The sequence below is a fragment of the Podarcis raffonei genome, chromosome 6 (genome assembly GCF_027172205.1).
Source record: "Podarcis raffonei isolate rPodRaf1 chromosome 6, rPodRaf1.pri, whole genome shotgun sequence".
NCBI classification, from domain to species: Eukaryota; Metazoa; Chordata; class Lepidosauria; order Squamata; family Lacertidae; genus Podarcis; species Podarcis raffonei.
Window position 1 is genome coordinate 54,163,781 of NC_070607.1, and position 21,151 is coordinate 54,184,931.

Genomic DNA, 21,151 nt, shown 5'->3' on the forward strand with positions numbered 1-21,151 from the left:
ATTTTGGCCATTTGGCCTCCATGTTAAGTTTTCTCTGAGCCTTAGCCTCCATTGGTGACAACCACCTTGGAGTTTTATTTTCCAATAGATCTTTATATCTAGTCCAAACATTAAACAGTGCTCTCCTGACTATGATTTTTAAAAGCTTTATGTGCTTTCACCTTGTCGTACCACAAATATGCATGCCACCCAAAAACATTGTTAAAACCTTCAAGATCCAAAATGTCTGTGTTCTCAAGAAGCAGCCAGTCTTTCAGCCAGCAAAATGCTGCTGATTCATAGTAGAGTTTAAAGTCTGGCAGGGCAAATCCACCTCTTTCCTTTGCATCAGTTAATATCTTAAATTTTATTCTAGGCTTCTTGCCCTGCCAGACAAATTTAGAAATGTCTTTGTGCCACTTCTTGAAACAATCCATCTTGTCCAAAATTTGCAAAGTTTGAAACAAAAACAACATTTTAGGCAATACATTCATCTTTATAGCTGCAATTTGACCCAACAAGGAAAGCTTCAAATTTGACCAAATTTCTAAATCTTTTTTCACTTCAGCCCAACATTTTTCATAATTATCTTTGAACAAATTCCCATTTTTAGCTGTCATATTAATCCCCAAATATTTCACTTTCTTAACCACAGTCAGGCCTGTTTCATTTTGGAACTTTTCTCTCTCTATCGGTGTTGTTGTTGTTGTTATTATTATTATTATTATTATTATTATTATTATTATTATTATTATTAATTTATTTCCCTTTTCACCTGACCTTTTCCCTAATCCAATTTGTGCATCCCCCACCTGCTGCTGCTAGCTTCGTGGGGAAAATATACTTTTTATGTTTCCCTCTGTGAGTTAAACTGCTACTTTGCAATTTTGATTTGGGAAAATGGTATGGAGGGAAAGGGTTAACCCTTCCCTAGTACCACAGCCCTGATCCTGTTCAGGCCTCCCCAGCTGCTGTTACATTCTTTTAAAAACTCCAGGATCTATGGATCACCTATAGTCTGATCTCATGGTCCCCTTGTCTCATTGTATCCAAATAGAAGCTGATACAGCAGTGTAAGCAATGTGCTGAAACAGTCCCCCTAAATGCCTCCCCTCTCTTGCAGACCCACCAGACTATTGTGGTGCAGCTCCTCCAGTCTACCATGAGGCTCTTGGAGTGTCCTTGGCTGCAGCAGCAACACAAGGGCTCAGTGGAAGCTTGCATACGCACGCTGGCTATGGTTGGTAAGTCAGGGGAGTCAGGGGGACTGTCTGGGCTTTGTCCCCTGTGGTCAACATGAGGAAAAGCCATCAGACCTACATCCTTGAGTCCTCTAGTTTGGCTGGACTACAGACCTTCTCTCCTTGCAGTTATTTAGGCACCTGAGATTTTGCATGGCTGAAATTCCTACCAGAGGTGGCCAGCTGTGGTCTCCAACATGGGGTCTACTAGTTCTTCACAGAAGGCTTGGCATGGGTGATCTGCCAGAACCAGGGCTGTGGGATATCACCCAGGTTCCTTGGGTGTACCTTGAGGCGCCTTCCTTGTTTGTAAGCCTCCTCTCCTTTCAGCCAAGAGCCGCTCCATTGCGTTACCCATGGACCTTGATGCCCATGTCAGCTCCCTGCTGAACAGTGCCTCCATCAGCAATGCACAGAGGAATGCCGCCAACTACAAGACAGCCTCACGCACTTTCCCTCGGGTCTCGGCAACAACCAACCAGTGGGACTATAAAAACATCATTGAGAAGCTGCAGGTAGGGACTGAGAAGAGGTCTTGTTTGGAAGGTATCCAGGGTGTGCTTCTCCCCAAGGAAGGGCTTCTGTCAGAAATAAAAATCTGAACGCCACTCTGAGGAAACTCCCAATTCTGTGTGCCCAAAAGGTGACAGCCTTTCTGAAGCCACCATAAATGGCAGCTCTGATCTTTCGTAGACTTGATATCCTACTCTCTGGCTGGTTTTCAGGTTTCTCTTTGCAGGCTTCAGAACTAGAAATTTGCATCTTCCTTTTCTATGAAATTTGCATCTTCCTTTTTCTACGAAAGCCAAGATATTCAGGATGCTGAATTCTGTGCTCAGTAACAAATGTCACGCTGCTGCAGCATAATCTCATCTAGCTGCATCTAGCTTTGCCCTGACGACACTGTGCTTTTCCAGGACATCATCAATTCCTTGGAGGAGCGCTTGCAGCCCCTGGTAGAAGCTGAACTTTCAGTCCTGGTGGACGTCTTGCACCGCCCAGAACTGCTTTTCATGGAAGGCACGGAAGCCTACCAGCGTTGCGAAAGTGGCGGTTTCCTTTCCAAGTAAGTGGATCTTGGAAGACAGATTCTGGAGAGTGATCTGGGACAGGTTGGTGGTGACACTGTGGTTAGGGTAGCACGTGAGTGGGGCTTTTACACTGCCTCAACCTCCCTGCTGCCCCCCCATCTTGGTACTGCCATCTTGGTGATGCTGTTGCTGCTGAGAAGCCAGGTCTGCAATACTGCCCTGCCCTGCCGGCTACTCCTGGGAGTGGGCGGCGCTGTGGTCTAAACCACTGAGCCTCTTGGGCTTGCTGATTGGAAGGTAGGTGGTTCGAATCCCCGCAACGGAATGAGCTCCCGTTGCTCTGTCCCAGCTCCTGCCAACCTAGCAATTCAAAAGCATGCCAGTGCAAGTAGATAAATAAGGTCCTGCTGTGGCAGGAAAGTAAATGGTGTTTCCGTGCGCTCTGGTTTCCATCACGGTGTTCCGTTGCACCAGAAGCAGTTTAGTCATGCTGGCCACATGACCCAGAAAGCTGTCTGTGGACAAATGCTGGCTCCCTCGGCCTGAAAGCAAGATGAGCGCCGCAACGCCACAGTCACTTTTGACTGGACTTAACCGCCCAGAGGTCCTTTACCTATTTTACTTTTTACTCCTGGAAGGAGGAGATAAAAAGTGCTGGCTGGCATGAAAGAATTAAAGGCTTTGAGACTTGGTTGGCAAGAATGATGTGGCCTGTGGACTTGTCTAGTTAGGAATAGGGTCCTTGGTATTTTGTAACATTCCTTGTGGGTGGGTGTGCATACTGGTAGTGGAAATAAGAGGAATTCTTCTTGTGTTGCTAGATTGGTCCAGCACACCAAAGACCTGATGGAAAGTGAGGAGAAGCTTTGCATTAAGGTCCTGAGGACACTGCAGCAGATGCTGATGAAGAGGAACAAATATGGAGAGAGGGTGAGTGGCTGAGGAGGTTTGGGCTCACATATAAGGTACCTCCACAGCAAACTCACTTTTTCAGTCTGTTTTCCCTGGTAGGCTTTCTGGGCAAAGAGCCAGGCCTGTTTTACCATGTTCTGAGAGGATCCCCCATCTTCATAACAAGGCACTGCATCTTTTAACTACACAAAAACTGTCCAGTCACTGCTTTTTCACAGAGTTTAACTCATTCACTGAGAGCCTGAATGAAATGGATCATTCATATTAAAGACTTAGGAGGAGTTCTGCTGGCTCAAACCAAAGGTCTATGCAGTCTTGTTCCTTACAGTGGTCAGCTTTCTTCCATACTTACCTACTGGAACCTTAGGATCCTCTTTGGAGGCGCTGCTCTAGGTGCCTCCACTAAATGAAGTAAGGGAGTAATTCTCAGGGAAGGGGCCTTTTTGGTAGTGGCACCACTGTTATGGATCAGCTTTTCAAATGAGATTGCCTGGCATCATCTTTGTTAACTTCTGAGTGCCAGGTGGATACCTTTCTATTTACCTAAGCCTCCTAAACCAGTTATTGGGCCTCTCAGTTTTTTAATCCATGTTTTTAATCATGGAGGGTGTTGTTTGTTCTGTTTATTTTAAATATTTGTTTAATTTTGACTTTGTGCTTTTATGTTTTATATTTCTTTCCTTTCTCCCCTCCTTTTTTTTACTGTAAACCACCCAGATAACTTTGTGTGATGGTTTGAAATACAAAAGATAATGATGATCATGATGAGCAGTTCCTCCCACTTCTTTCTCATTCCAGGGCAACACATTGAGGAAAATGCTTTTGTCTAATTATCTGCAAACCAAGAGGTCTGGCTCCAAAGGGGAGATTGTTGACCCTTCTGGAACTGGTAAGTGGCCTGCAGTTCTGGCTTTCATCTTCCTCATTCTTGTGTCATTTTCTCTCCATCCCTTCTCTGGGTGCCTTAAATCCATCTTCTGCCACTCAGATGTGCAGGACACAGATATAGGATGGGCATTTCAGATGTTCTTGAAGGTGCACATGTTGGTTGCATACAGCTTACTGTGGACCAGACTCCTGGTCTATCTAGCTCAGGGTTTCCTGGTAAAGATTAGCAGTGGCCCTCTCATGGTTTCAGCCCTGCCATAGCTTGGATCTGGGGCTTTCTATGTGCAGGAGATGTGCTCTACCACTGAGCCTTGGGCCTTACCTTCCGCTCTTCAAAGCTATCACTGTGAACCAGGGGGCTGTTTATTATCCCTGGCCAAGCAGAGAGAAAACTGATGGATAGAGGAGCCAAGGTAGCAAATACTATTTGCAAATACAAATTATTCACCATCACCAGCTACTTAAGCTGATATGTAGCCCTTCATACAGTTTAATCGCATCAATGGTTTTTGCATCTTTTTGTGCTTGATTGGGCCAAAGTCACATAAACCGCCCGAGGGTAGTAATTAAATGGAGCACCGTATTTTTCCATGTCTGAGGGTGACACATTAACTATTGAATTAGCCTTCCTCCCTGTATTTGTTAAGTTATGATTTTTAAGCTGTTCGGCTGCCTCCATCTCCCTCTTCCCCTAATGTTCTTTTTCCCTACAGGCCAAGATCAGGATTGGTCAGTCATTGCTGCCATTCAGTGCCGGCTGGACAGAGAAGGGGCCACCAAGCTGGTGTCTGACCTCATCATGAACACCAAGAATGAGAAGATTTTTCAGGAAAGCATCCGCCTGGCCATACGGCTGCTGGACGGGGGCAACACAGAGATACAGGTTTGTGTCTGCTGCGACAGCTTCCACTTAAGTTCAGATAACTACCCAAGTGCTCACTTTTTGCCTAGTGTGAATTCAGTTTACCTTCTAATGCCATACTGTGACTGTGGGGTACGTATCTCAACCGTGGCAGGGACAGAGCTACCAAATTTGACTGTCCCATGGTGTAATGTGATCCTGCGGCAACGACTTTGGGTGCCCCAGCAAGCAAGCACAAAACATGTTTGGTGGAATTAACCCTTAAAAAAATAATATTGCATCAGTTGGTTGACTATATAATTGGAAGAAGGAATGAGTTGTAAGACATCTAGCCAGATTTCTTTAAAATCGTACCCTTGAGATGCCTAACTGTAGTACAGTGGTACCTCTACTTATGAACGCGATCCATTCGGGGTGCTGTTCACACCCTGATAAGTCCGTAAGTAGAGCGCTGCTACTGCACTTGCACGAAGTGCGCAGATTGCTTCTGCGCGTGCAGCGAACCCAGAAGTAAGCACTTCCGGGTTTGCCGCGTTCGTAACCTGATAGTTATGTAACCATAGCGGTACGTAACTAGAGGTATAACTGTAATAGATTTTCTTAAACAACTTTTGCTCCCTCTACTGGGCATCTTTAAAATAGCACCTTGGGACAACATTTGATTTTACCATTAAGGTAAAGGTAAAGGTACCCCTGCCCGTACGGGCCAGTCGTGTCCGACTCTAGGGTTGCGCGCTCATCTCGCTTAAGAGGCCGGGAAATCTGCAGAATAGGAATTTTGTGTTGTGACCATCAGATCCCAATTGTAATATGAAACCTGAGCTGCCTGTCAGAAGACCTTGTGATAGCTAAACGCAATACAGATGGCCTTGGAAGAAATGGTCGGTCCTAGCAGGATAAGAACTTAACAGGAGCCCCACTGGATCAGGCCAAAGGCCCATTAATCCAACACCCTGCTCTTTTGCAACGGCTTCCCAAAAGTTTATGTGAAGCCTGCAAGGAGGACTAAGTGTCTAACCACTGTCCCTGTTCCTCCCACCCTTTCTGAAGAAATCATTCTATAACTTGATGACGGGTGACAAGAAGTCGGAAAAGTTCTTTAAAGTTCTGCATGACCGGATGAAGAAAGCTCAGCAGGAAGTCAAGTCTACAGTGACTGTGAACATGAGCGATATTGGCAACAAACCTCGTGAGGACAAAGACTCCCCAGACCATACCAGCAAAGGTATGTGGAAACCCAGTTTATTCTGGGCTCCCCAGAGCTTGTCTAGGAAAGCAACAAATGCTCTTGGCAAGAATCTCTGAAAATGGCCACATCTCTCTCAACCCTTGGATTCCCAAATGAAAAATAGTAACTCCCTCTTGAAAAATGTGGGATCTGTGACAGCAGAGAGGAGTACATGGCTTGTGGGTCACATATAACCCTCAACTTCATGTGGATGACAAGGAGAGAGACAGAGGGATAGAAGCGCCCCAACCACTTTTTGCTCTACCCCACTCCCCCACACGCTGACTTTGGCCCTGCCCATCACCAGCAAGCATTTCCCCATAGATTACCCCTGAAGGAATGCAGCCCTCCATGGGAAAATAAAGGTTCCTTGCACTGAGAAACAGTATGGATGCTAATTTTTTATCTCCATCAATCTTTAAGCCAGCTCCCTCAGCATTCTGCAAGTGTAGGGTTAACCTGGTCCTTAATAAACTAAAGCTCCAGGAAACACCCAGCTTAGGTGAAAGGCTGTCTGTCATCCAGACTGGCAATAACCATATTAGGGAAACACCTAATTACTGGGGGCAGGGATCCTTGGTGTGTGTCACTGTTGCCAGCCTAAACCACATGGTATCTCAGCTTCCTGGTAGAAGCCATGTTCCAGGACAGCAAATGGGTGAGCCTTCTGTCAGTACATTACAAAGTCTTCAGTAGCTGAGTCTTCCAGAGTGTCAGAAATGGGACATCACTTGAGCTGCTGGGTGATGCTGTCAGGAAGGGAGAGGCTGAGTGGAACAAAGGGGGATGCCTGCTAGGGGTCCTTTTTCTGAAGAGTCAGACAGATTGGTTTTAGGTCTTCCAGACAGGTTGCCACAGCTCATATGCTAAGCCAGTGATCAAGTGTTGATTTCCTTGCAGAACGAGTCACATCTTTCATGCTGCCCAGCGCCCCGTCCCGTTACCCAATGGGTGTAGGGCTCCGGACTGGCCATGATGCAAGGGATAGAAACCAAAGCAATGAAATGGGTGTGTCCGTCTTGATCATGGAGCCAATTCTTCGCTTCCTGCAGCTGCTGTGTGAGAATCACAACCGGGATCTCCAGGTGGGCACCCTGCACTGAAATGGGTCCCTTCTGCAGCATATCTCATATCCAAGTGATGTCTGCTGTTGAAAAGTTGCCCGCCACTGAGATGCCTCTTAAACTCTGCTCTTGATTTCACAGAACTTCCTCCGCTGTCAGAACAATAAAACCAACTACAATCTGGTGTGTGAAACCCTGCAGTTTCTGGATATTATGTGTGGTAGTACCACAGGACGGCTGGGCTTGTTGGGCCTCTACATCAATGAATACAACGTGGCCCTCATCACCCAGACTCTGGAGACACTGACAGAATATTGCCAGGGACCCTGTCATGAGAACCAGGTAACCCCAACTGACTTGTGGATAAAATTGTATTGCTTCATCAACCAGTGGAATCGTGAATTCAGCTTGATTCACACACTCAGGTTATGGAGATGCTGGATAGAGCATCAATTTTTATGTCTCAGCATTTGAATAGGAGCAGAGATTTGGAGTCGGCTGTGAGCCAGTTGAGTAACTCCCTTGTATTAATCCACAGAGCTGCATTGTGACCCATGAGTCAAACGGCATAGACATCATCACAGCCCTGATCCTCAATGACATCAGCCCCCTCTGCAAGTACCGAATGGACTTGGTTCTTCAGCTAAAGGTAGATGGCTTGGCTGGAAATGTGGTGATGGGACAGGGAGGGATGGGAGATATGGGATGGCAAGAGATGCTTCATGTTGGGGGTTGACTTCCTGCATGCAATTATTTCATGGTCAGACTAGAACATATTTGAATGTGATCATTCTAGCCCTTTGCGCCAAAACAGGGTTTTGCATGCACCAAGCTTCTTCCACTTCCTGCCTCTCAAATACTGCCCACCCAATCATAGTGTGTGTTGGTTCCTCCTTGCTCTCCCTCATCCCTTTGGAATCCTGACTTCTCTTGTAGCTTTGATGGAGGATTGGTCCTCTGCAGAGTGAGTGCGCTCTGGATACATGGTGTGTTGAAACCATCTATCTTTACTGCAGTAGCTTTTGTTTGTTTGTTATTAGGACAATGCCTCCAAGCTTTTGCTGGCCCTGATGGAGAGCAGGCATGACAGTGAGAATGCCGAGCGGATTCTCATCAGCCTCCGGCCTCAGGAATTGGTAAGAAGGTTGAGGGGGCTGGGATAGCTCTGTGTGGTCTTTCCTGCTTTTGGGAGATCTGTTGCTCTTCAAATCTTTATTGAAATAAAGGGGACCTGGAATTGTGTGGAGCACAATTGGGATATAGGACATCCATCCTTTAAGCAGCTTCTCATCCTCCTCTTTATCAGCTTTGCAGTTCCCTCTTGACAGAGCCTTGTAGAAATATAACCTGTTTTACTTCACGTACGTGGAATCCATTTGCTCCTAAGTAACTGGTCTCAGTCTGCACTTGTTAGATGGGTACCATCTCTGAGCACTCTTCAGACAATATGCCAGCTACCTTGCTCCTTGGCAACTTCAGCAGAGGGACCAGGAGAATAATAGATTATAGCAGGGGTGCGGAACATTTTTCAGCCTGAGGACTGCATTTCCTTGCTGGCAACATTCTGGAAGCCTCATGCCAATGGTGGGTAGAGTTTGAGGAAGGAGTAGGCAGAGGAATGGACGTGACTCTGCAAAAGCCCAAGGTTTCTGTACCCACTTATCTCCATCTTCCAACACGATAAGCTGCACACTATGTTCCAGTTCCAAGAACACATTCCAGCCAGGCAAAAGCCCTCAAGGAGGGTGTGAAGCAGGGTCTGTGAGGGACATGGCATGGGAACAGGGGAAGTGACCTGAGGAGAGTGGACATGGCCTCGGGAGATCCCTCACGCCCGGTAAATAGGCCTGGAAGGGTCTTCATCAGCTCACAAGCCTGAGGTTTGCCCAGAGACCATAATACAGTAGGGTCAAAATAGAGACACACTAGCTGGTCAGTTGACAAACATTTGCCTTGCTGTCCTTTGGTTTCCATACTGCTTGGAAAGACTAGAATGGAATAAGGGGTTGGTGAGGTGGGTTGGAATTTGTGGACTCTAGGATGGGGCAGCTATGTGGGAGGGAAAAAGACTCAGGGCATTATTTTCAACCCTTCTGGATTCTGAGATTTTTAGTCTGTTTCTCTACAAGTGCTAGTAACAGGAAGGCTGTGTGTTTTGTTATTAAAAATTAAAGCTGTGATTCTCAGGATACCAAATTCTTCACAGAATAGCAGATTCTCTGCTCATACGGCAAGCCTACCTGTTTACTATGCTATTGTTATAGCCTTGCCTGTAGCAGATTCCTGCTTTAGTGACCAGGACTTATGTGTGAAATATTTCACAGGTTGATGTCATTAAGAAAGCCTATGTTCAAGAAGAAGAGTGTGAGAACTCTGATGTTTCTCCTCGGGAAGTTGGACACAACATCTACATTTTAGCCCTACAGGTATCCTTTGTATGAATGCTTTACTGCTTGATAAAGATTCCTTTCCCTTTTCCTAGGCACTGGTGCCCTTGAGGATGAAGGATGGATTAGAAAGGGTTACTCTTCCCACATTCTCCCCCCAGACCAATTAAAATAGTTTCTCAAGCACAACATTGGAAGATTTCAGCCTCAGTTGATAGGTGGATGGAGCTGCAGTCTTGACCCGCATGCAATACAACACACTTCCAACGGAAAGAAATAGACATCTGGGGTTTTGTTCTCTCTTCAAGCCCAAATCTGCTTTACCCTTCAGTTTTTATTCCTTCTTTCTCCACACAAATCCAGATCAAGGAAGTACATTGGTTTTTGTGTGTGTGTACCATACTCTCATCCCACAGCTCCATATAAACCTTTAAATGGGGAGGAGGAAGCAATGGTACAACTGATGGGCAGAGCAATTAAAAAACCCAATCGGCTGCGCTAGAGGGAGTTTAGATGTGATGGAGGTATCCTTCCACCCAGCCCGGCTTGGCTCTCCTAACCTTTGCTGTGGAGGTTGCTCCATCATTGGTGGGAAAGCCCTGCCAGCAAGGTGCATCCCAATGTTCCTGTCCAAATGATGGCACAAGCCCTACTTTTGGTTGAACTGGTGATGTGCATTCTGAAAGGATGCACTGATGCAAAGGCTTTTTTTAAAAAATGATTGTAACTGAGTGACATTAGGCTTCAAAGCAAACAAGCTTTCACCTATCCACAAATGACTTTGTAGTCAGCTGTTAGGCTCTGGCAATTCAGTGTTTGTTTTCTTTACGTTTTCAGCTGTCTCGGCACAACAAGCAGCTCCAGCATCTCTTAAAACCTGTGAAACGAATTCAGGAGGAGGAGGAGGAAGGGATCTCTTCTATGGTATGTGTATGCTCCCTATTGAAACAGGAAGGTGCTTAGGAAGTACTGCTGACATATTGCGTCAGTCCTGGTAAGGGACAGTTTTGCAGCTATTTCCCATAATTTAATTTTTCATCTGTTTACATTTTCCCATGAGGTGAAATGTGGAGATGGGGAAGCTACACAAGCCTTCAATAATCCAAATCCATAAGGATGTTAACTAAGGACACTGCTACTTTGTCAGTTTATAAAGGATTTTATTAAAACACTGTTGTAATGCTTTTGAGATGTTTTGTGCTAGTGAAACCAAGGGCTGTGATCGAGAAACATTTATGCCATGGAATGTTCACAAGCATTTATTTTTTTTAAACTGCAGAGGTAGTGAAGCTGTCTACATCAGCATTTTGGCAAAAAGTCTGTTTGTGAGGGAAATCAAATAGTTTTCAGGGATTAAAATTGTGTACAGGCCCAAGGGCAATGTGGCTAAGGGAAGGAAGCAGAGTTGGCAGTGGACCAAAAAACAGAAATTTAAAGATAGGTAGAAGAGACAGAGGCTTTGGGAAAAGGTGGTCGAGGAAGAGAAGCAGATATGAAGCAGAGCTGTGGGTTGCAGGCAAACTTCAAACATCACTGAGTGGCTGGATGGCTAGAGCATGGCAGTTGGCTCTACTTAAGAAACTTTACTTACTGTTGTGGAGGTGCACACACATCAGAACAGGTTTGTGGACATATGCCTTATATTAGTGGCTATTTTTGTTGTATATATTATGATTTATATGGTGTTTTTACTGTTTGATTTTACTGTTTGTTTTTGCTCTTTGACCCTGTTGGATTTGTTAGCTGCCCAGAATGACCCAGTGTGCATGGTTAAGAGTCAGGTTAGCCAGAGGGCACAGGAAGGAATAGGCAATGGCTTAACAATAAAAGGTAAAAAAAGAAGAAGGTGAAGGACCCCTGAAGTCCAGTCAAAGGAGACTATAGGGTGCGGAGCTCATCTTGCTTCAGGCTGAGGGAGCTGGCACTTGTCCAGCTTTCTGGGTCATGTGGCCAGCATGACTAAACTGCTTCCAGCGCAACGGAACACCGTGACGGAAACCAGAGCGCATGGAAACACTGTTTACCTTCTCACTGTAGTGGTACCTATTTATCTACTTGCGCTGCTATGCTTTCAAACTGCTAGGTTGGCAGGAGCTGAGGCAGAGCAACGGGAGCTCACCCCATCATGAGGATTCAAATTGCCAACCTTCTGATTGGCAAGCCCAAGAGGCTCAGTGGTTTAGACCACAGCGCCACCCACATCCCTGGGTTCACAATAGGTCACGGAGGCACAGAATGGAACAATGAAAGGGCCTTCTTGGCCTTCAGATCAAGAACAGGGAGGAAAGCTTTTTACACCAGAAGAGGAAAAAAGAACCCCATACACCAAAGTAGGAAATCTACTGGATGATTGTACAGCTTTGTGTTGCTTTCCTGTGGGCATAGTGGTCTCTGGACACACTTTCCCTCACCTCCCGGTAGTTCTTTATACAGCAGTTCAGGTGAGTTTTCCCTGTGGTACAACCAATGTTCCTTTTATTTTTCAGAGATAGCCACATTGATTGCTTGGCTGTGAGCTTGTTTGCTCACATCGCACAGTCCAAGACCACAATCATTACCCAGTTATAATTCAATTTCTGTGTGGGGATTTATGGGCAGTGATTTGTAATTTACAGATTAGTGGTCTTTGGCTGTTAATTAGTGTGCTGAATTGAATGGCTGTCTCCCAGGGGAAGCGCAGGCCCTGTCTACCCTGACTATATATGCTCCCCTCACCCCCCAGAGCTTGTCATACCTAGTAAATACAAGGAAATGTATTGCTAATACATAGCTGAAGGAGATTCCCCCCCGGGCCTTTACAAGCTGAGGGTATAGTATTTTCCCCTTCTCTTTCTCACAGCTCATTCTGCACAACAAACAGCTGACCCAGATGCTGAAATCAACAACTCCTGTCCAAGAGGAAGAGGAAGATCCACTAGCGTATTATGAGAAGCACACATCCCAGATAGAGGTGGGGTTGACTTTTTTCATAGCTATGTCTACACGTTTTCAAATCTGCGTGTAATTAGAATTTTTTGGGGTCATGTCTGGTATCCGGATTTCTGTATCAGATGACCTAAACGGTGTAATATACAGTTCTGCATTTCATTATCTAACAGCATGTGGATGACCTGCCCCGAAATATCCATAAGAGGCTTATGAGGGGGTCTTGGATACTGTGATTCCAAGGCCTCCTCTGATTTGCCCTCACAAATGGCAAAAATGTACACCAGTTCTGAAGTTAGCATAATTGTTTTCTCTTCCATTAGTGTCAATAGTGGGAAAACTACTTTTCATGGAAGCTGAATGAAGGCAGTACACAATAGAAAACCTCCAGCTCTGGCTGGTGTGAGCCAGTAGGCTTTAGGAAATGGTGGTTTCTCCTCTACAGAATTTCTCTCCTCATCCTCAACTTTAGGATGGCTCTATTAGCCACCAGAGCTGCTGCTTTTGCAGCTTGTAAGTTGCGTAACCAATTTTTCAAGAGCTCAGGCTCATGCCTGTCAGCTGTCATCCCATTAGTTCTGCTTGAATGTAAGGAATCGTGCCGGAATACACTAATGTAGCCTCCTCCCTTGTGACTAGCAAATCTCTTTGAAAAATGCCCTGTGGTTGACTCACTCAAGATTCCACCTAGTCATGTCCTTTCTCTACCTTATCCTGAGCCATATAAAAACCTTTATGATGCCGCTTCTGGTGATGCTAACTCTTGCCTGCCAGTGTTGAAGCACTGGCCCATGCTGTTTGCTGGTGCAGCGTCCTGGATTAGCTGCAACTCTAGCAGACATTGTGCCCCAACCCAGATGCTTATTTCCTGGGTTTTGCTGCTGGGGGTGCTTGTCACATATACAGATGCACTGGTTTTAGCTGTATATTTTATACATACGGTTTTGAACTGCTTTGACCCATACTTAAGCTACCAGGATAAAGTGGGAGAAAGACCTAGGTGCCTTCCAGGATATGAACCAAAGACTCCTCAAATCTCTGTTTTCTCCCAGATTGTGCGCCTGGACCGCAGCATGGAGCAGATCATCTTCCCGGTGCCCAGCATCTGCGAGTTTGTGACCAAAGAGACGAAATACCGCCTGTTCACCACAACAGAGCAGGATGACCAGGGCAGCAAAGTCAGTGACTTCTTTGAGCAGTCGTCCTTCCTCCACAACGAGATGGAATGGCAGAAGAAACTGCGCAGTAAGACTAGAACAAGGCAGGAGGCTGTTTGTACAGATAATAATTTAGAATGCCAAATTGTATGTCAGCTCAAGCCCCTGCAAGCACCTGTTGAGGAGTGTGGATAGTCAAGTGATGTTCACCGGGCTCCACTGACCCTGTCCTGAAGGTGGCACCCAATTCATTCCCTGCAGCACCCCAGAGAATCATGGGGCCATGCAGACTCCATAGCCCTGGAGAGGGCGCTTTGGAGCGATCATTTCAATAGCCGTTTCTGTTTCACAGTGAGACCACAGCTTTTTCAGGAGTGCCAACCACGTCAATCAGGAAACCCCCTAGATGATTCAATAATCCATTGAATTCTATATTTCTCTGGGGCAGACCATCTTATTTTATTTTTTCCTTTAAATTTGTATCTTGCCCTTCCTCCCAAAGCAACCCAGGGGCAGTCAACAAGTAGTAAAACAATAAAGGAAATATTGAAAACAATTCCAGTACAGGTGCAGACTGGGAAAGATTTCAATGCAAATGTCTTGTTGAAAGTGGAAGGTCTTCAGCTGTTGCCAAAAAGACAAGAGATGGCGCCTGTTTAATATTCAGTAGTTCCACACCCCTGCAGGAGGATATTACTGTTGCCAGTCCAAGTGTCATCAAGGAATGATCTACCCAGGACAATGAGCTCATTGCAATCTCTCTCTGCAGCCACTCGCTCTATAGCAAAGACCAGTTCAAGAGTGTGCCCTTCCACTTGTTTGGGGCCTGTGATGAACTGAGATAGCCCCATAGTAGTCATGAAGGCCACGATGAGCTGAATCTGTAGAGGCAGCCTCTGCACGGACATTGACATATCCCAATGCTGCTGTGTGGGGATTCTCAGAGACTACCAGTCAGGGAGGCTTCTGGGTAGGTGACACATCTGCAGCATCCCTATTCCCCTCTCATAACTTTGAGAGAGCTGACTGGATGTCCCTTTAAATCAACAGTGGCTAAGCTGTGGCTGCCCAGACTGTAACTCCCATCATCCTTGCCATTGGCCATGCTGGCTGGGGCTGATGGGAGTTGGAGTCCAATAAGATATGGAGGGCTGCTGTTTCACCCTCCCTGCTTAACGTGTTAGCATTCAAAATCTTAGTGAGTTTTTCTACAGAAAACAGTGGTAGAAAGAATGAAATGAGGACATGATCCCGGACCAGTTTTATGTGCTGCAGTCCACTGAAATGTGGTGAGCACAAATATTGAGGTATCATTTGAAAATTATGTCCCAGTTTCTGGCAATTGATAGTGTTTGCAACTGGGTTGGGGAAACAAGAGCATTGATCCCTGGCTCTATAAATAATTGCACTGAGATTGCTGGGTCTTTGGAGAGCTCTGTGCTACTTTCCAAAAGCATACAAGATATACTCAGCTTTGCCTTTCTTTCTTCTCATAGGCAATCCACTGATGTACTGGTTCTCCCGCAGAATGACCCTCTGGGGAAGCATTTCCTTCAACCTGGCTGTCTTCATAAACATCATCATTGCTTTATTCTATCCTTATGTCGAGGCATCCTCAATGGGTATATGTTCCGTCAGGCTCACTTTCATTTTTATACAACCATTGCCAGCATTCATGGATCCCTTTGCAGGGGTACTCTGCCCACTTGGTATTCATGCAAAGAAAATGCTTTCTGAGGCCCTGTGGTTCTTCGGTCAATTTTGCCAGCTAGGCCTTTGCAGCCAACTCGCTAGCATTCTTTACCTCAAATAAGCTATCATTTCAAAAACCCTAATCACTTATCTTTTTGTGAACATTAAAAATAAACCCCCTTTGGAAAGAACCTTTCTGCAAAACCTTTGGTAAACCAGTTCCCAGTAAGAGGTTGTGTTCTGTTTGTATATTTTGAGTGTTTTTCAAAACAAACAAGCATGTAGATCAGTGGTTTTCAACCAGTGTGCCGTGGCACCCTGGGGTGCCTTGAATTATGGTCAGGGGTGCCACAGGCAACACTGGCCTCTGTCCATCTTTCCTTCCCTCCTTCCTCTGACTCCCTCTTGCATCTCTGCCTCCCAAAGGCTTGCACAGCTGTTTGTTGTAGCAGTCCTGGCTATAAGCTCTGCAGGTATTCACAAGGTATTCTGCAGGTGTCAGGGGTGCTGGTTGCCAGGAGCTGAAGCGGCCTTGGAGTAAGAGAGCAAGTGGGTGAAGGAGCCCAGCCAGCCAGTCCCACCAGCCCTCGCTGTTAGGAATAGACAGACAAGTCCCAGGCCCCTGAGGGGCAGTGTGAGGAGGCACCTCTCTTTGGGGCTGGGCAGTTCAGAGACCAAGGGCGGCGGCAGCAGCTGCCCAGAGGACTCCCAAGGAGAGGGGAGAGGAGGCTGAGGGAGCACTCCACAAGGGAGGCTGTTTGAAAAAGGGTGAGAGGCTGCCAGCTCTGCAGGCAAGGGGTGACATAACCCGGCTCCTGACCCCCACAGGGGTGCCGCAGAAAGAATCTTGTTGGTCAAGGGAGCCATGGACTCAAAAAGGTTGAAAACCTCTGATGTAGATGACACTCATGGTAGACTGTACATACCCTGATGTGGTCTCCTAAAAGAAATGCATCCCTTTAGATCTGGGTGCTCAGATCTGGGGTTGAAAACAGATGAGGCAGGATGTGGTCCACTGAGCAGCTGTGCTGTTGGGGAATGGCTAGCAGTGCCTGTGTGAGGGGACAGGGTGATGGCATCTTTGGTTCCCACTAGGCATTGCTGGTTATGCATTAGTAGCACATCTGCACCATCCTGGGCAAGGAGGCATCTCCAGTTCTCCTCCCTGTCAGCTGCAGTTCTTTGCAGAAAATCCGACTGACGTTTGTTCCAGTTCAGCAGTAAACTGCAGTTTTTCCGACGAGACCCAGGCTTAGAAATCACAAACGAAAGTGTGGATGAACAGTAATGGCATTCACTGCTTTCTGCTTTGCCTCGATGGCCGTTGCTATGCAAGTGCTTTAATGCTGTGTTCTCTCGAAGCTTGTTTCTTCTCACCTAATGCTGTGCGACGTGATCAGTAGCGGGGCATGCAGAGCTCCACTTCTGTCACTTGGAAGGTGTTGGGTGGGACAGAACTGTGGCAAGGTCAGGGTTGGTGGGGGTGTGTGTGTGCATCCAAACCTCACCCTTCCCTTCCCCACCCCCGCACCTTCCAGGTAAGTCTCAGCGATGCCAGTGTCAGGAGAGCAGTTCTGCTCCATCACAGCAGCTGCTGCTGAAGGTTATGTTACAAACAAACGTCTTGGCTACTTAATGAATTAATTTGTGAATTTCCAGGGCTGTTGGATTCTCCACTGATCCCCCTGCTCTCCTGGCTTTTAATCTGCTTCTCCATCATGGCTCTCTTTACCCGACGCTATGGGATCCGACCGCTCCTTGTGGCATTGATCCTGCGATCCATCTACCACCTGGGCATTGGACTCACTCTGAACATACTGGGAGCTCTCAATGTAAGTCACTTGGCTAACCTCAGGCCGAACTCTGGCTGCAGTCTTGTACATATTTAACTGGGAATGAGTTCCACTGAACTACCATAAACTGTGCGACCCTTTGCCTATTGAGATCAAGTAGGCGCCTTTGCTGTACTCTTTGACACCTGTTAAAAACATTCTTGTTTAAATATGCCTATCTAGATGCTTAGAAAATCGAAGTAATTTTAATCTAGTTTAGTATTTTAACTTTTGTGTGCTTTTAGGTTTGGTTGTGAAATTTTCTTGATTTTACTGTTGTATCTTTTGTAAAATGCTGAGGTGTTTTTTTTTACACAATCAAGCAGTGTATAAATTTTATTAAGGAGACAAACCAACCAGCAAACAAAGAAGCAAGGGGTTTTAGGTACTGGCACCATGCCTAGAGCTAAGACCAGTTTGTCTTTGCAAATGTAATGGCAATGGATTTATATCAGTGTTAACTGAAAGCAGAAGATTGCTGTCAATAAAGCTAAAGTAGCATAATAAACAGCATAAACTCACTCCAGAAAGTAACTGCTTGCCTCTTTCCCCCTCTGCTTTGTGCTTGTTCCACAGCTGACAAATAAGATTGTGTTTGTGGTGAGCTTTGTTGGAAACCGCGGAACATTCATCCGAGGATATAAGGCCATGATCATGGATATGGAATTTCTCTATCATGTTGCCTATATCTTGACCAGCGTCTTGGGACTCTTTGTGCACGAACTATTCTACAGCATCTTGGTATGCTAATTTCTTCTGTATTATCTACCTGTTGTATGCGTAACATTTCACCTCTTTTTATGCCTGCTTTGTTCTCCCTAGCTGGCTAAGATTGCAATTATTCATTTTATGAAGTGGGCAAGAAAGAAATACAAATCATTGACTAGATGGGATGGTTTGGTACTGTCAAGCAACACCAAACCAATTCCTGTTCTGAGAAGTTGCTAGGCTCTTGAAGCAAGAGTCCAAAGGGCTTCTTGTTCCTTTATGGAAAAGAACGTTCACATTTATCTGTGAGAAAAGTGGGGATGTTGGTGATTAATGAATGGCAATCATTCACCTGCTAATAAATACTATGTGCCTGAAGGACTACCACAGAATGCCTGTTCTCTTCAGACTGATTCTATATAAGCAAGTTATTATTATTTTTCTGTTTCAGCTGTTTGACTTGATCTACCGGGAGGAGACCTTATTTAATGTCATCAAAAGTGTGACACGCAACGGACGCTCCATTCTTCTGACAGCCCTTCTGGCTCTCATCCTCGTCTACCTCTTCTCCATTGTAGGCTTTCTCTTTCTGAAAGATGACTTCATCCTTGAAGTAGACCCGTTGCCCAACATTAAATCGAAAGGTTTGCCCCCCCCCGCTATCTCTCAAGTTTTATATTTAACAATAGTGGTTTAAACAGAAGGGATTTTAAGATTTGCTGACTTCTGAAGCAACCCATTTGTCTTCACCGGGGTTCATCCAATTACACCGGAAACCTGTATGTTCCCTCCTGTGTTTATTTAAGGATTGGTTTTCACCTTGATTTTGTACTAGACCTTTCAACCAAGAATGAATAACTGGTAATGGGCAAGCTAAATCCACTCCTGCGTGTTTATGTCCTTAAGGCTTGCAATTTGGAGGCTTTGACGTTCAGCGCTGCACTTAAGGGAAGTGCAATTTGAGACTCCTGGATTGGGCACCTTTTATGAGTGTATAAATAGCAGCTTTTACCAGCAAAGTACTGCAACTGTGAAAGAACTGGCTTGTATGTGTTTTGCATGGCAGTCTCTCTCCCCCCCCCATTCAAAATGCAACATATAAAGACTCTTCTGTTCAAGTGTGTAGATTTCAGTGGGTTCATATGCTTCACTTCAGGGGTTGCCAACATGGCATCTTTGGGCATCAGTGTGCCTCCCATGGCACCTGCAGAAGGTCTCTGTAAATCATCTCCTCAAAACCTTCAATGCTTGAGACTTTGCTCTGCCTCCTTCATTCATATTTTCACCTGATCCACTCCTTCTAGACTGAACATGCCCCCCTGTCAGGCTTCGGGGAATCGGCTTCCTCCCCTCTTGTCAGGAGATAAAAAGATAAAAGAAAGGGACGTCTTACCAGTTAGATACTTTAATAATCACAGTGAGAGAACAAAGAAGACATCTCCTAGAAATGGTGGTGCTCCCAATTAAGGATCACACACTCCTCCATCCCTATTAATCTACGTCACTCCTCCGTCTTGTAATCTGAGTTTGTACCCTCTGTGCTTTCTGTTCTGAGACTTTCTGAGCTCTTTGTGACTTTGGGGAGATCAGAGGAATGCTGTCCAAAGACTGTGAATCTGTTAACCCTCTCTCTTCCAGTGTTTCTTCTCCTAGCTGTTCCCCACCCAGTATTTCCCAGCTTCTGCCTTCTGATCTAGGCCCTTCTGCAAACCACTGTTCCAAATCTATACTGTCCTCCTGCTCCTGTGAAGATTTAGGGTCAAGGGGTCACTCCCACCATTCCTCCTCAGCACCATTCCTCCTCAGCATGATCCCTGACAACCCTTAAACATGTCCACGTTTCATTGAGTGCTTGGTCTGGACACCCTACCTCCCTTCTGTTCTGAAGAGATTCAAAGAGCTTCTATTGGTGTGTGCATTCGATGCTGGCTGATGTAGATGCATTTCCCCCTCTTCTATTGACACAATCACTTCTAAGTGCTCTCTACAGCCATGGGGTATCTGGAAGGCTCCTTGGTTTACTGAGGAGCCCTGAGTGATGAAGTAGGCCAGACATCAGCTAGTGCAGGGAGTGCAAGTCCTGGCATAAATCTGGCTGAATTGAGGTACAAGTACATAGCTGTTCGTACCACATGGCAGTGATGGGAGCAAAGATAGTGTATCTCTTGGCCTCTATTATGTACTTAGTGAATGTGCAGCAGAGCTATTCAAAGTGGTTGGCCCAGATCAGTATGGCATCAGTAATGGACCACTCAATAGTCTCCTGTGAGAGATTTGTGAATTAGTCTGGTGGTAACATTACTTGGCTCTGTGCTCTACACAGTGTCACCATTAGTTCATGCTTGTTGGAGGTCCTTGGAGCATCATTCAAGTACAGCTTGTGGGATCGGTTACAGTTCAAGGATGTGGACAGGATGCTTGTGGTAGTGAGGCTATGTGACACTAGGTAGATAGCAACCTAGAACAACAAGAACATGATGGGAGATACTTTTTGGCATGGCTTCAGTCAAAGGAACAACTTTTCTGGACTTTGTCATTGTTATGAATTGAAAGTTGATGTTTTGACAATTCTGCTGCCTCCTGTCCTTCCAGGTACTCCTTTGGGGATGCAAGCAGACATGGACGCTTTTATGGAGACATGCAGTAGCGACAAAATGAGCTGCTCTTCTGGTGTTGCCAAGCCCAAAGTGATAGAAGGTAGGTGGGGTGGCTGAAGCAACTTTCCCTAATTCAGATGCTTGTGGGAGTGAAGAGAAACTTTGCATATTTTATCCGGCACCTTGAGAGGGCAACTAGGATGAAATTGATCTGTGTCTTAGAAGTCAGAACAAGATGCTGTAAGATCTAATCTCCAAGTTAAGATGCAAAGTTACTTTGTTGGTACTTATCCACAGCATCTTACTGGGACTAGGGGGCACTCTATGTAAGTAAGTCAGGATGGCAGCCAGCTAACTTATTTCTGCCACTGCAAGGATTTCTGCTTGCACAATGGAACTCTTCTCCTCTCTTATCCCCCTGTGCCCTCCTCAGGTCTGCTTCAGAGGACCATGAGAACTTCCAGAAAAGATTTTTGGGGCAAACACGGAAGGAGAGGAGTAGGGGAAATTTCATTTCGCAAGTGGAGATCCTTGCACTGATGGAAAGAGTTGGATAGTGCCCTAACAATATAATGCAGGATGAATTTTAGAAACAAGCAGAGCTGTTGCACGTGGCTATTGGAAATGTCTGTTATTTTCTTCCATCTT

At 45.7% G+C, this 21,151-nt stretch overlaps 1 protein-coding gene across 2 annotated transcripts in view; it reads left to right on the forward strand.

Moving 5' to 3' along the window:
* Positions 1-21,151, forward strand: part of ITPR3 (inositol 1,4,5-trisphosphate receptor type 3) — a 102,091-nt gene that overhangs the window by 75,972 nt on the left and 4,968 nt on the right. For both annotated transcript variants that reach the window (XM_053393007.1, XM_053393008.1), the window contains exons 34-53: positions 1,103-1,223; positions 1,551-1,735; positions 2,138-2,286; positions 3,073-3,181; positions 3,962-4,052; positions 4,765-4,934; positions 5,964-6,138; positions 7,042-7,226; positions 7,347-7,547; positions 7,744-7,854; positions 8,246-8,341; positions 9,530-9,631; positions 10,430-10,516; positions 12,432-12,542; positions 13,570-13,762; positions 15,171-15,296; positions 17,026-17,198; positions 17,775-17,939; positions 18,358-18,550; positions 20,499-20,603. In XM_053393007.1, the coding sequence (XP_053248982.1) occupies positions 1,103-1,223; positions 1,551-1,735; positions 2,138-2,286; positions 3,073-3,181; positions 3,962-4,052; positions 4,765-4,934; positions 5,964-6,138; positions 7,042-7,226; positions 7,347-7,547; positions 7,744-7,854; positions 8,246-8,341; positions 9,530-9,631; positions 10,430-10,516; positions 12,432-12,542; positions 13,570-13,762; positions 15,171-15,296; positions 17,026-17,198; positions 17,775-17,939; positions 18,358-18,550; positions 20,499-20,603 (2,848 nt within the window). The remainder of the gene's footprint in view (positions 1-1,102; positions 1,224-1,550; positions 1,736-2,137; positions 2,287-3,072; positions 3,182-3,961; positions 4,053-4,764; positions 4,935-5,963; positions 6,139-7,041; positions 7,227-7,346; positions 7,548-7,743; positions 7,855-8,245; positions 8,342-9,529; positions 9,632-10,429; positions 10,517-12,431; positions 12,543-13,569; positions 13,763-15,170; positions 15,297-17,025; positions 17,199-17,774; positions 17,940-18,357; positions 18,551-20,498; positions 20,604-21,151) is intronic.